Genomic DNA, 14,606 nt, shown 5'->3' on the forward strand with positions numbered 1-14,606 from the left:
TTTAAACATCTTTTAGTCAGCATAGATCTTGAAAGACGGTGGAAATTAACTTGCTAAACTTAAATAGCAATTTGAATATGTGCAAGTTTTAAATAAATATTCTAACTAACTAAACAGTGTCCATAGTGAATGTTTGACATTTCAGTTTGACTTAAACAATTGCTGCTGTTGCTTAAGTGCATTGTTTTTGTTCAGATCTGTGGTGCTATGATACCCAGTACTCCTGTGAGGAATCATGTAGAGGTGAGGCACTTGACACAAACTTATCACTGAAGACAAAATGTCAGACAAAGTTAAAATGCATTTTTGCATTTTGTATTTTTTATTCCTTGACAGTTAGGGTCAAATGGCAACCACACTATCTGCTCTCCAATCACAAACCAGCACTAATATAATTATAAAGTGAACATAGGTCAAGGGAACACAGCACTAGTAGTAATAAAAACAAACCCCAAGTTAGTTCAGAATTCAATTTGGAACATCATGCCTAAATGAACATACAGTATCTTTAATTTCGACTAACCCATTTTGAATGATTTCAGATCCGAGTCATTGGGTAACCCAGTTCCCAAGATGTGGAGGGCTTCGCCAGTCTCCCATCAACATTGTCACTAGTAAAGCCCACACTAACTCTGCTCTAGCTCCTTTCAACTTCATCGGACACAACAAACAAATCAACATCAGCTTGGAGAACACTGGGCACTCTGGTAACAACCTTACTGCTAATTTCATTTTCAATTACAATAATACTATTTTACAAGTGAAAACTTTTCTATATTTTAGGGTGTACTTTAGTGTGTACTCTGCTTCAGACTGCAATCTTCATGTTTCATAAATGAATTTAAAATACAGTAGGCCCGTATGTGTGTGATTTAAGCCACTTTCAGGCTGCCTCAGTCGGTGGGGTTGTCCGGGGGTGCTCTGCCTGGAAACTACAGAGCAGCAAATTTCCACTTTCATTGGGGCCGAGAGGGGAGCCCAGGGTCTGAACACACCATTGACGGAGAGAGGCTGCCTATGGAAGTATGGCCAACTGCGTAACTATGAATAACATGCATACAAATATAAAATAAACCCACAAAGAAATATCAATACTGGCACAACTGATCACATTTGTGGTGATATAAAGTAAAAGGTTAATAGTTTAGACACTTTTTGACTTCAAACTCCAACTAATCTGTGGAGATTTATAGACCACTGAAAACACTCTTTTCTATTTTGTACTTTCCTCTCTGTCAAGGCTTTCTATTTTGACAGATATACAAAATAAAAAATATTTTCCTATTAGACTTCTGTGTAATTTATAGATGCACATAGTTCACATAAAGGAGCCGTACGGGTCTCTGACCGAAGCTGAGCATGACATGGCTGGAATAGCTCTCCTTGCTTTTCTCTTTGAGGTACTGTTTAAAATATATCAAGTTTTGTTTAAAATGCTGTTGACATGATTAAAAAATATATGCTGTTCACAGGAGACAGCTGAAGACCATCCACATCTGGACACATTGATAGAGGCGTTGGGTCGTATTCAAAATAATGGTACCAAAAAACTATAAAATGACAGTACACTGAAACATCAATGTCATTAATGTATTATTTAAAAAGTTATCAAAATTACTTGTATTATATTCATTACCCTTCCTCTGCACAATATAAGATGTTGAGAATGAAATTTGGAGTCACTGAGAAAAAACAATGAGATTTACAAACGAAAGAGGACACAACAGAACATGTGAAAGACCTGTGAACCCTGAACTGTGTGTTTTCTAGCTATAATATTTGTAACTGTACAGATTTTGACTTCTCTGTTCCCAGGCAGCTCTACAGAGGTGATAAACTTCAGACTGAGTGACGTCGTCCCATCAGCGTCTGAACTCCACAGTTATTATAGATACATGGGCTCCATGACGACACCTGGCTGTGAACAAGCCGTGGCCTGGACCGTTTTTAAGAGGATGCTACCGGTCAGCAGCCGACAGGTGAGGAGCTGGATTAAGGACAGGTGAGAGGTGCGTTCCATAAAATTCCAATGCATGTATGTACATGGTTAAAACCTAAAGATTTTGAGCATAACGTATTCTCCAGTATTATTACTTCTCTAGTAAATTGAATGTAATCATTTTATACTTTAATCTGGGTTTTATACTAATCCTTAAATATATTTTTTTTACTCTAGTTGAGTGCCTTCATCTCAAAGTGCCGGTTCTGGACAGGTCAGCCCATGACTGACATCTTCAGACCCACTCAGCCACTAGATGGCAGAGTTGTCTACAAATCTAACTCTGGCTTACTTCTTCCAAGTCTCACCCTGGTGTGCTCTTTTTGTCTTTTATTACATATTTAGAAAGCTAGAAGTTTTAGTAAATGTTGTGTGTGCAGACATCTCTTACTTATGATTATCAGCCTGGTCAGTTAACTGTATACATGTATAAATTATAAAAGAAAACTATTTTAATTTAGAAGGTTTCACAGCCACCTCTCGCATAGTTAATAAAGAGGCTAAATCAGGCCAAGTTAATTAACCTTTATAACTGTTTGTTTGTAGGTAGAGTATTTTGGTTTGGATAGATAGGATCTTAAAATCTAAATTTTAAAATATGCATAAATATATTATGTAACCTTACAAATACAAAAAAGATAAAAAACATTTTCTTTCATTAGCCATAACTAAAGGCAACAGTGGTGCTGTGCGAAATAAATTGTTTGCCATTTGAAAATAAAAGTACTGTCAACAAACCTCGGACGGCTTACATTGCTAATGAGTGCAATACTGTGCATACCGTAACATTAATTAATTTGTAACCAGGTTACAGTAAATTGACCTATGAAACATTGACCATTTTGTTCAGTAAACTAGATTCAATCATTATTGATGATTACTGCGACTGTGTCTTGATCCAGTTTCGTAGGTGCTCTATTTGGGCTAAGACACTGGACTTTGCTGTCCCACCGGGGGCACTGTACTGCTCCACACTGCTGCGATAGTCCCACACTGCAGCCACATCCTCTCCAAAATGAGGGCTATGAGAAAAGACAAGATAATGATGTAGGCAAGTCATATGAATCTACAAACTGACACTGTAGTAAGTTTAGAGACAGGGAAAAATACAATTTGAAAATAAAAAAAAACTCATAGATTTGAGTTGAAAAGAAAAGAAAATGGTTATTAACTAAATGAATCATTATGGGACATTTTCACATAAATGTATTAAATAAAATGAATAGGGATATGTAGACAACACTGATATTAAAAGATGTATAATAAAATATATGGGAGAAGATCATATTTACCTGACAGAACTCAAGTCTTCCACAGTGAGTTGATTTAAGGCAATGTTTCTGGATTCTGCAGTAAAAACAGCTTTTCCAGAAATACCATGAGCCTCTCTGAAGGGGACCTAAACAAAGATGGGTCATACATTTATTCCTGGCACAGATCAGTCTAGTCCTGTTGCTCTGAAACCTCTTTCTACTTGATATGTTGTGACTAGACTTCATTCAAATGTGAAGGAGGCTACTGTGAATATTTGCTGAAACGTATCCTCTAATAGCATTAAAACTTTGTAACACTGGGTAAAAACATTATAAATTCTAGTACTGAAATCAACCCAATGTCACTTACACTGCTAAGCTTCTTTATATTTATTATTCACTTAACTCCGATTTGAAATATCTCACTCACCCCTTTCTTCACAAGGTAATAGGCCAAATCAGTTGCTAACATGTCTGGACTGAGGGCTCCTTCCATTACTGAAGGGTTAATCTGAAAAATAAAATACAAAGTACATTTCGAGTACACTTTGAACAATATCTACTCTATCTGTGATTAAGGCATTTTAGTGGAAGATCAAGTCTAAAAATGCAAACTAGCTAAATAAAGAAAAGTAAAAAAGAAACATATTCACCAAAAGTTACATAGTAGGCATGATTGACTTGAATACCTTGAGTGTATACATGACTCCTGTTGTCACTTGAAGCACAGCATGAAGTGTGTCAAAGCAGTCAAACATGGCTTGCTTATCCTCCTGGAGAAAATATTAATACATGATTTGCTGTAATTATACCAATAAAACAATTAATCAAGTAGACATGACAGGGACAGTACCTGCAGGTCTTTGTTGTAGCAGCTAGGTAAACCTTTCATAGTCATGATAAACCCGGTACACTGGAAAAAGAAATGGAACTAAAAATCACTGCACAAAAAAAAAAACTGCTAAATATTTCCACATTCTATCAATTGATAACTACTATAAAGGTTGAACAAAGAAATATTGTGCAGATAGGTGGAGAACAAGCAAGTCTACACAAAAAGATCCCACCAAGTCCTGGAATCAAATCCAAGACCTTGTTGGTATGAGGCAGGAGTTAACACTATGCCCCTGTGCCACTAAGAGTTACATAGTCACATCAGGTTTATTAGGTCCATTAGGTCTTCACATTTTAATAATTTAGAGGTTCTTAAAGCACTAGCTGTATTTTTGTGTTCAAGAGTTATACTTTAAACCAGACCTGTATTTTTGTTTTCAGTTATTGTACTTTAACCTCAAAACTGGAAATTGGTTACGGTAATTTTATTTTAACATCACAAGTCAGTGAACCAAAGAACAGAATGGTCTTTTATTAAATATTTCAAGTCTTACTTGGCCAAAGATACGTCCCGCCTTGCTGCGGATCAGCTCCAGACTGTCAGCGTTTTTCTTCTGTGGCATCAAACTGCTGCCTGTACTACACACAGAAGTATATAAATCTTTATAAACAATACAGAACATGGACTCCCACTATAAAGAAATCATACTATGATTTTTTGGGGGTATTTAGTATTGAATGACAACATATACGGATTTGTACTTCTATACATTTTATTCATTGTATAAAGCAATATTGGTCTAAAAGGGATTGATAATAGAAGCAGGTCAGCTGAGTTTTGGTTCAAAACTACAGAGCTGATAGGCCCTGCCTCTTCATAATGGAATTTTATAGTAGAAAACTACAGTTTAATTTGTTTTTACGGTTGAAAATTTACTATGCGACATTTACCAAACCCAACATGTACAAGCCAAGTTGTAATTTCTTCTTATATTAAAAAGTAATTACAAGGTAGTGGGTGGGTATAGGGGGTAGGTGAAAAAAGGACTTTTCCGAGTATTCAACTCTTCAATGCAGAACAATGCAGAATTACTCAAACATGTATGAATCATATTGCAACATACGTCATAACATCATATGATCAGAAACCAACTGACCTGTAGGCATCAGAAAGTGTGACAAAGGAGTACTCTTTGGTGCTGTACAACAACAGATCTTCAGCCATTTTACTGAGGTGGGTCAGACACAGTGAAGCCCAGAACAAAAACTCCACTGAAAAAAAAATACCATTCATCATTACCATGCATGCTTGTAAATAAAACATATATACGTTTACTTACAAACAAAATCCCTCTGGCTTGTCGCATCCATACTGTTAAGACTTATGCTGGTAAAACCCAACTCTGTAATATAAAGGACATTTTTGCTTTGTCCTCAAAGTATAGAAATTAATTTATTCTTTTGGTGTAGTGGTCTCACCTTTACACAGAAGATTCCTATCAATGTCAAATGGTGTCCCAGCAAGAGCACCACTGAAAACAAGAGGGCTTATAAATAAACCATTACACAAAACAAGAGCGTATACAAAGGAGAACAGTTGTCAAAGTAGCAGAAATGAGAAGTGGTAAAACTGATGATGTTAAGGCTGCCAGAGAATTTCTCAGATGTGATATAATAACTGCATATTTTTTTAGCAAATAAAATAAGACTAAAATAATACATCTTTTCATTCTGGGTTTCATCATTGCACTGAAAAATGTAGACAAACATTAGAATTTTGGCAAATAGGCTAATTGTCTAGTCTACCTTGGGCACAGACAAATAAATACACTAATAATCCCCCAAAAATCTGATTTATGGCCAGCTGCTTTTGTACAATCAACACTATGTAAATGAATAAATTATTCCATAAAACACAAGCTAAAACACAAGAAAATACAACCAGAAGATTACAGTAATTAATCTAGTAAAGGAATGGCAGACGGGTTCATTGAGCTGAGCTGTCACGCCATCTCAACAGATATGTGATATTATTTTTAAAAGTTCTTATGATGTACCTTCCTAGAGGCAAAACGTTAACCCTTTTGTTGATCTCCTGAAGCCGCTCCACATCTCTGCTCAGGGCGACGGCATGACTAAAAGGAAAACACAAACTAGTCCCATAATAACAGATACTATCATAATTAAAGCACACTGTTACCTTAAAATCCAGTGGCTCCATCTGATTGGCTGGGCCCTCTGCATGTGTGTGTAACCAGGAAATAGGACATCAATTTCTCTGTGAACAGAATTAGAAAAAGGCTTACAGCTAGACTAGACTAGATACAGTATTTATAATCGATCCTGATCTTATGTCACATTGCTGCCCGTTCCACCATTGTAGAAAGCAATTGCAATGCGGCTTCTCTGAGGGATGAAATAGCATCACGAAGCCACAGTCTCATGTCAGTAACAACCTGAATATCAGAGACAACAGGGGTAAAAGTACAAAAGTTTACAAAATGTACCATGTTTGGTACAAAAATATACAAACCTGGTCATTTCTGCTACGACCAGTATGTAACTTGCCCGCAGGAGCACCAATCAGCTCCTTTTAAAATATATGAACAAAAATATATGAACAATATAGGCTATTTCTTTCATAGGTTACCACAGTGACTCTACTGTCTTCATCAAACATAAACATAAATCAGTTAAGTAATCAATCATACTTACCTTCAATCGTCTCTCATTAGCTGTATGAATATCTTCATCTTCAGGTTTAATCACAAAAATGCCTTTGTTCCACTCCTCAGAAATCTATAAACATTAGCACATTCAGTCCATTTACTTATAAATATACATTACGTATACTTGTATATTCATTTTTTATATGTTTCCTCTTTGTAATTATATTTATTGTGATGTGTGAGCTACTGTGTCCTAATTTCCCTTGTGGATCAATAAAGTTTTTCTAAGTCTAAGTCAAATACTGCTCAAAAAAATGTAAGCAACACTTACACATCAGATCTCAATGTGAAAAGAAAATGTTTTATGTATCTATACAGATATGGACAGGGCTTAGAAACAAAAAGATGCCAACTGCTTTCATGGAAATATAATTTTAAGCCTACAGAGGGCTTAATTTTACCACCAGCGTAGTTTCTGACAAAGGGTTCAAGGATTTCATCCCCATACCTAATGGCAGGAAGACTGGCCTTTTCTAGCCAGAAGAGGTCTGTGTGTCCTCCATAGATATGCCTACCCAGACCATCACTGACCCAGCACTGAGCCGCTCATGCTGAACAATGTTGCAGGCAGCATAGCATTCTCCTTGTCTTCTCCAGCCTCAATTATGTCTATCACAGGGGCACATGGTGAACCTGCTCTCATTTGTGAAGAGCACAGGGCACCAGTGACAGATAGCCAATTGTGGTGTGGTCTAGCAAATGCCAATCGAGCTCCATGGTGGTGGGTGCTACAGGACGTTAAGCCCTCCAGCCACCCTCATGAAGTTTCTGATTGTTTAGGCAGAGCCATTCACACCAGTGGCCTGCTGGAGGTCATTCTGTAGGGCACTGACAGTGCTCAACCTGTTCCTCCTTGCAAAGGAACAATTATCTGTCCTGCTCCTTTGTGCAAGGAGGATTGAGGACCTCCTACGGCCCTGTCCAGCTGTCCTAAGCTTCGTTTCCATAGGGCTGGTAGGGGAAGGAACAGCACGGACCCTGAGTGTTTCCACTGGGTTAAGCGATCCATACTGCCTCCTTTTAGGGGTCTAAAGCAGACAGCAGGAGAACTACCCTAGAGTAACTGCCTGTCTCCTGAAATCTCCTCCATATTCTGAAGATGTGCTGGGAAACACATTAAACTTGCAACAGCATGTCTGGATGTGTCATTCTTTAACCCTACAGAAGTTGCACAGATTGTCCTCATACTCCCAGTAGTGATAATCACTTCAGCCAAAGCCAGCACTAGTGAAAACCCAGCCAAAGAAGACCAAGAGGGAGAAACTTGAAATGACCTCCACATGCAAAACTAGTCCTGTTTCAGGGGTTGTCTCATTGTTGCCACTCTAGTGCACCTGTTGTTCATTTCCATTAAAAGAGGTGGCATCCGTTTGTTCCTAAGACATTGCCCTGTCCATATTTGTATTGATATCCAACATATTTTCTGTCACATTGAGATATTATGTGTTTTCAAAGTGTTCCTTTATTTTATTTTTTTTACGCAGTGTACTTTTTTTTACACAATTATTGAAAAAGCCTCGGGGATTATATATTAGATATTGTAGTAAACCCGCAATTTTAATTATATATTGTTAAGTAAGTTGTTTACCCTATTTATTTCAAACGATGTTACTTTCTGACCAGGATTTTTGCTTTATGTGGAGGCTTTGTACCACTAGAAGCAGTCTGGAGGGATGAAAGTTAACTCATCTGTATTTATAAAGCACAAAGTGAGTTCACCCACATACTTTCAACGCTGTGTGTCTGAATGACAGGGCAGTTTTCAGCTTCTGTGTCATGTGCTCTGTTTTTGTTCTCACCTCAGAAAGCACAGAACTTTCCTGCATTCTTGTTTTCAGATGTCATTTATTAACATGGAGCCTCAACTAAAAATCTACTTTGGAAAATTATGCAAGAAGATTAAATTAAAACAACTCAGTAATTCAAACTTTAGCTTTTGAACAAAACTAGTGTGACGTGTTTTATAGATAACATTTACATATTTTATATATGATTTAATTTATTAGAATGTCTTTTTCAGTGTTTTTGCTTCTACAGTGAGGACATGCATGTGACAATAGCTAAACAGATAATTATAGAAGCAAATTAGGCAATGTAAACTTAATGTTGAACTATTATTTCCATGTTTGTCTATAGTTACTTGATGTTATACAATTTACATAAAGGCAAGGAAGCAAGAAATAGTAAGTAAGTACGTAATTTCATAGCATAGAAATACACCTGTTATTTCTTGTGTATTTAACATGGAAAATAGAAGCATTAATTAGCTAAGCTTATAAACTTGGTTAACCTCACCTGATCCATCCCATTTAAAATACTGGTCATCTCGTCTGCGGTGACGAGCTTGGCCTTCTCCAGCGCCTTCACATAGGCTTTGCTTCCTCTGATGTCTGCGTCCCACATCCTCTGGTCGTAGGAGATTGAAGCATTGAATTTCTCCATTATGGGGTCTGTGTCACCCAGGAACCGACCCCCCCAAAGTTTATTTCCCTGTTAAAAAGCACAGTATTAGAGCAGTAAGAGAAAAAAGCTTGGTAATGTGGAATTGGCAGCACATTTTAATTACGCATGCAGAGCAGCCAGTGTCAGGAAACATGTTTAACATTTTCCATGGAGAAACAGGGCCAAACCATTACCCTGTAAATCTCCAAAGTGCAAAACATATTCAGAAATCAACAAAAAGAAGAAAGTCAGTATACTGTGATTCGAAGTAATTCGAGATCATTATTCTGCCATTTGCTGACAGTCATTCATAAAATTAAATTAGATTTCAAAGCAAAAGAAAAGAGGCAAATAGCGCCTTTTAAATAACTGTATAAATAAGACCCGCGTGGATCAGGAGCACTGTAGGACTGTTCTTCCAACAAGCTGAGAAAGCTAAAAACAACAGTAAAACAAAAGCACGTGTATACACGTGGAGACAGGACTATCATTAAATCAAGGATAAAGCATGTGTTTAAATTACCTCCGCGTTAGCCATAGCTCCGTGTGTCCGTGAGCTGAACACCCGGCGGATCGTGTTTGTAACAGCAGGAGTTTTTCTGATGAAACATAAATAACTGCTTTTCTTCTGTGGAAATCCGACTGTCACCAGTGCTGCCACCTCCTGGATATGTTCTGCAGCGTAGTTCTTTGCACCCGTTATTTTAATAGATCAATTTTTGTTTGTTTTTTACCACAGTAGGAACTTTCACTCCGTAACTTTTTCTTGTTTCCGTGGAGATGTTCATGCTTTGCCTGAAAGCAACTAGTAGACCTGGCAATGAAAATGTTCTGTGAAGGATGGAGCAATTGTGAAATCCGCCAACATAATAGGTGAAAACAATCTAGTGAGACAATGTCATCAATCTCACATTCTTTGTTTATTTATTTCTTTATTTCTTTATTTCTTAGCTGTGTGTATGTCAGGTTTTGGGGGCGGTTCCTTTCCTGAGACGTACTTCCTGTAAAACTTTTCTTTTTTTTTTTGTACTTCCTGAAAAATCTAGCAGCGCCAAGGTCAAAAATGTGTATGGTTGCGACCGATAATTAAATGCATTAATGGTTGCGAGTTGCTAACTATTAAGAAGACGAAGAATTTCCTAGCTCTGACCGTGCTGCAGTATAAACGTATGTATTACTAATTTCGGTCGATAAGCAACAGGCAAGCTGCAAAAGGAGGCTTGCAATTATAAGTAACTGGTATAAAAGTATTTACATCTTTTAAAAACGTATGGCTATCTTTTGCTTATGTGTCCACTGTGTTTTGCACATTGTAAATACTTTAACCTGTCTCATCAGGCCTAAGTTGAGATTCCTTTAATTAAAGCTAACAAAGCTTGCTGAAGCTATTCGATAAGGGAGACTTCACTATGATAATAAATAATGTAATAAAACCAACTATGGTGTTTTTACTAAATAAAATATATTACATTTCCTTTCAGCAAAAGAGAACCTGTGATAAGCACTCTGTCCACCTGCCTTGATCTCAAATACATGACCAGCCACGAATGACACATGGCCAACACAGCTGAGGTAAGGCCTTTGTCTGCTGAGTTGTAATACAACAATAACAACCATATAACTTACATAATTTGATTTTAGAAAGAGAACCAAAAGTCAAATGTGCAACCACAAGAAAAGGTATGTACTCACTGATTTTTATTAGGACAGCACATTTAATCATAATTAAATCAAAATTGCAATTTACAAAAGCTTCACTTAGAATGTCTTCTATAAAACAACAAAATATTATGTCTTTGTTGAAAAACTTGTTAACCCAGTGGTGGGCCGTCAGGGCCTTCAAGTCCTTCTCTGCTGGCCTAAAAAAAATCTGAATCACAGACTGATGTTAATTATACTATTGTTAAATAATTCCAAATGGTCTGTCCGCTTCCTTTTATAGCTTTTCCGATGGTTGTGCTGCTTCAGACATGTATTTTCATATTAAATCACACTTCAGCCATCATTTGTTGCCAGGCAGAGTTAAAGTCAAAGAAGTCTGCCTGATGCCTTCACAATCCGTCCTGCAGGCCCTCGAACACAAAATAAATGTCCATGAAAGTGTTACTTTAACCAATCAGATTTTGATTTGGTGTCACCAGGTGCTTCTAGCAGGTGTATGGCAACAAAACAACCATTTTGCAACTTACAGATGCAAATTGCATCTGTAAGTAGCGGGCTACGCAAATTGAAATGATTATTACTATGTATTACTATTATTAATTACCAGTGGTGTAGTTGGGATATTTTAAGTGGGGGTACGCAATTCCTGAATGAACCAGGAGGACTAAACCAGGTCTAAATCAGGACTAAACCAAGACTAAACCAGGACTACACCAGGTCTACACCAGGTCTAAACCAGGTCTAAATCAGGACTAATCCAAGACTAATCTTGGACATGAGAGAGAGAGAGAGAGAGTGTGAGAGAGAGAACCCCGAGTCCACGGAGCAGGGTGTCCGCAAAGCGCGATCGGGCGACGGCTGCTCTTAGTCCCGCGGGGTGTAGAGCCCTTTTAGAGTCTTTTTTGCATGCGGTCACTTGCGACTACACGGGTGCACCCCCGGGCCCTTCCCGATGTCCTTGTTTACTCCTGTTTTAGTCCTGGTTCAGTCCTGGTCTCTCATGTCACAGGTCATTATAGGACAGTACTGGAGATATCAGTGTTTACCGCAGCAGTTAAAGCCTTGACAACAAGTGGCCCCCGCCTTGACTGCGTCCCCACGAACCACCTGAATACTCGCAAAAGTACAGTCTTCGCATAGAATCTTCGCATACACCGTACTCCTCACCTCTTTTCCGTGCTACTACTGAAGGCCTAGGTGTGTAATGCACGGTCCGCCACTGTGGTAACCCTATAATTTAGAGCTAAACAAATAAATAAGTGTATTGTGAGTTTACATGTTCATATTCCAATCTCCAGTTCTAATTGCAATATCTGTTGATACGAATTGCAATTTAAAAAAAAAACTTCTCAAGTCTTACAGCCACATTTTTATTTCCTAGAATTACACATGTTTTAAAAGTGTAACTTAATAAAAAAAAAATGTTTGCAGAGTCAGATTTGTCATTCAACTCACTCATTTCAATGGCGCTTGGGACAGAAGAAACCCATGACCATAACGTGTGGTGAAGCAGGAACTGTGAAAGATTCTCTGAGGAGGAGTGACCTCTTCAGAAAAAATGAAGAAAAGAACAAACTCAAAGAGCTTGTGGTTGTGAGAGGTGGCAGACCTATCCCTTCACACTTTCCATGCATTTTGATTAAACCTGAAGAGCAACTGGAAGTTAACTATGTAAACTCCAAATCTGCAGATGATAAGCCAGTGGTAAAGTCTGGAACAAGGTCATCAGAGCAAATGGTTGTATTTAATTTACAAACAAAGGGGGGAAAAAATATTACAAAAATAGTAAGAAATCCAGCATTAAGATCATATCCTGAGTTCTCGGTTTATGCTTACAAAGGGGAAAAGGTGAAACGTGCTCTGAAAAGAGATGGGCGATTTCTTAAAACAATCTTTAAGAAAACCTGCGCTCTCTATGACTTGACCACTAATGTAGAGATGTCTAATCTTGTTGATGATCTTGATGATAAAACTTTTCAAATTATTATTTTGAATAAGAACAGTCCTCCAGAGAGCCAACCAAGTAGTCTGGAGGATGCTATTGACACTCTTGAACAGGGAAATGATAATGCACTTGAACAGGGAAATGATAATGATGAAAACAATACATTTATAGAAGAACTGTGTGAAATCCCAGATTCTAAAGAAATTAGATCTCACCTGTCATCACTGGTAAGAGATTTTCTTAATAAAATGTCTAATGATCAGGAAAAAGATGAGCATCAAATTCTGAGAGTGGAGTATGGCAGAAGCCAGGGCTCTGTAACTGTGGAAACCATGAAGAGGCTGATGAGCCTGAGTAACTCTGTGTGTCAGGTTAGAATAAAAGGTTCTGCAGTGGGCAGTGGTTTTCTTCTGTTCGACTCCTTTGTCCTCACAAATTTCCATGTAATTAAAAATGTTTTTAATCAGAACATGCAGCTGTCAGAACCCATTAGTGTGCATTTCTCCTTTGAAAGTTTTGACCAGGCTACTGGAGGGCATCAGGTACAGGGGATAGTTGCCTGTGAGTACGGCATTGATGTGTCAGGCCACAAATGTGACTGGGCTCTGTTGGAGCTGAATGCAGACCAAGTGCTACCACCTGGTCTCTTGTCACACTTTGGATTTATTCCCCCTAGTGGCAGCATTTGTATCATAGGCCACCCACATGGGGGTGTGAAAAAAGTAGAACTAAGTTGGATTTTACCCAATATCAGTGTCCAATGTCAGGTTATTGAGAAACATTACAATGAAAACCTTACATCCAGTGAAAGAGGTGAAGTAATTCCGTTTGTGACTCCTTTGTTTGCTAGGGGGGTGGCAAAGGCATTGTCCAGGACTCGAGATTTAACCTATGAGACCTGTTTTTACTTTGGCTCCTCTGGCTCTCCAGTCTTTGACAGCCACTGTAATGTTGTGGCAATGCACTCAGGTGGGTTTCTTTATGAAAGTTCCTCAGGAGAGACTCAAAGTGTCATTGAGTATGGACACCCTCTGTCATCCATTCTTGAAAATCTTATTGTTCAGTTAGTGAAAAGAGACAGACTGGATGTATTAAAGAAGATTTTAGTTGGCTTTAATAAACACCACAAGACTATAATTCACAATGTTAAGAAACTAGTCACCAGCCGAAATTACACTGTGTTTCAATACACTGCTAACAAGGTTAATAATTTGAACGATGGCACACTGAAAATGTTCTTTGATTTCATATGTGAGTCAGACACTCCTGTCTCAATGGACATGGAGTTGGGAATGATGCGATAAAAGTATTCTATTCTACTTTACTTTTGTTTTAAAATGTCCCATTCTGGGTCATTAACTATTTTGTTTATTTGTGCTAAATCTGTAAAGCTTCATACAAAAATTAATTCAGAGTTTATATTTTGCCATTTTTATTACATTTTGTATGACGATTGTATGTCCATTTATATAGCCCTAATGTGCTGTCATCATGTAGTGTTTAGCTAGTGGACACCTTTTATCGCCTATAATTTTATAAACTCCCCCAATCCCTGACATTGTTTTTATTTCTCTACTGATTATATGCTGATTATATGGTTTGTGTAAAGTCTTTAATGCGTTAACGTGTACGTGTGTAAACCACAGACTGTATAAAAATGTAATTACGGTATATACGATGTATGGCGTAAACGAAACAACAAATAAAAATGAAGGGTTGTGGTGACGGAACGTTTGTGTTGG

At 37.7% G+C, this 14,606-nt stretch overlaps 3 protein-coding genes across 5 annotated transcripts; 2 read left to right on the forward strand and 1 right to left on the reverse strand.

The window, feature by feature from the left end:
- Window positions 1-281: 281 nt before the first annotated feature.
- Window positions 282-9,937, reverse strand: asl (argininosuccinate lyase). 2 transcript variants are annotated; one of them, XM_055148945.1, is made up of 17 exons: window positions 9,781-9,824; window positions 9,371-9,460; window positions 9,111-9,305; window positions 6,802-6,885; window positions 6,620-6,676; window positions 6,445-6,542; window positions 6,287-6,364; window positions 6,144-6,221; window positions 5,566-5,618; window positions 5,427-5,489; window positions 5,244-5,358; window positions 4,641-4,725; window positions 4,106-4,165; window positions 3,942-4,025; window positions 3,683-3,763; window positions 3,292-3,398; window positions 282-3,021 (listed from the first exon to the last, which is right to left on the reverse strand). In XM_055148945.1, exons 3-17 carry the CDS (start codon window positions 9,255-9,257, stop codon window positions 2,877-2,879), a joined length of 1,335 nt encoding a protein of 444 aa, XP_055004920.1. In that variant the 5' UTR covers window positions 9,258-9,305; window positions 9,371-9,460; window positions 9,781-9,824; the 3' UTR covers window positions 282-2,876. The 2 variants fall into 2 exon arrangements, with proteins under 2 accessions (XP_055004920.1, XP_020775700.1); XM_020920041.2 differs by lacking the exon at window positions 9,371-9,460 and having other exon boundaries at window positions 9,781-9,937.
- ca4c (carbonic anhydrase IV c) lies at window positions 533-2,344 on the forward strand. Its single transcript, XM_020920075.2, has 6 exons — window positions 533-707; window positions 878-1,023; window positions 1,308-1,400; window positions 1,473-1,539; window positions 1,816-1,979; window positions 2,177-2,344. Exons 1-6 carry the CDS (start codon window positions 533-535, stop codon window positions 2,342-2,344), a joined length of 813 nt encoding a protein of 270 aa, XP_020775734.2.
- Window positions 9,938-10,228: 291 nt separating the features above from the next.
- Window positions 10,229-14,594, forward strand: LOC110155899 (serine protease FAM111A-like). Of its 2 annotated transcripts, XM_055148941.1 has the most exons (4): window positions 10,231-10,424; window positions 10,739-10,829; window positions 10,899-10,937; window positions 12,351-14,594. In XM_055148941.1, the coding sequence occupies exons 2-4, from the start codon at window positions 10,812-10,814 to the stop codon at window positions 14,166-14,168; spliced, it is 1,875 nt and encodes a 624-aa protein (XP_055004916.1). In that variant the 5' UTR covers window positions 10,231-10,424; window positions 10,739-10,811; the 3' UTR covers window positions 14,169-14,594. The 2 variants fall into 2 exon arrangements, with proteins under 2 accessions (XP_020775735.2, XP_055004916.1); XM_020920076.2 differs by lacking the exon at window positions 10,899-10,937 and having other exon boundaries at window positions 10,229-10,424.
- The last annotated feature ends 12 nt before the right edge of the window (window positions 14,595-14,606 follow it).

The sequence above is a fragment of the Boleophthalmus pectinirostris genome, unplaced genomic scaffold, assembly GCF_026225935.1.
Source record: "Boleophthalmus pectinirostris isolate CB_2022bp ecotype Guang Dong unplaced genomic scaffold, ASM2622593v1 HiC_scaffold_12, whole genome shotgun sequence".
NCBI lineage: Eukaryota > Metazoa > Chordata > Actinopteri > Gobiiformes > Gobiidae > Boleophthalmus > Boleophthalmus pectinirostris.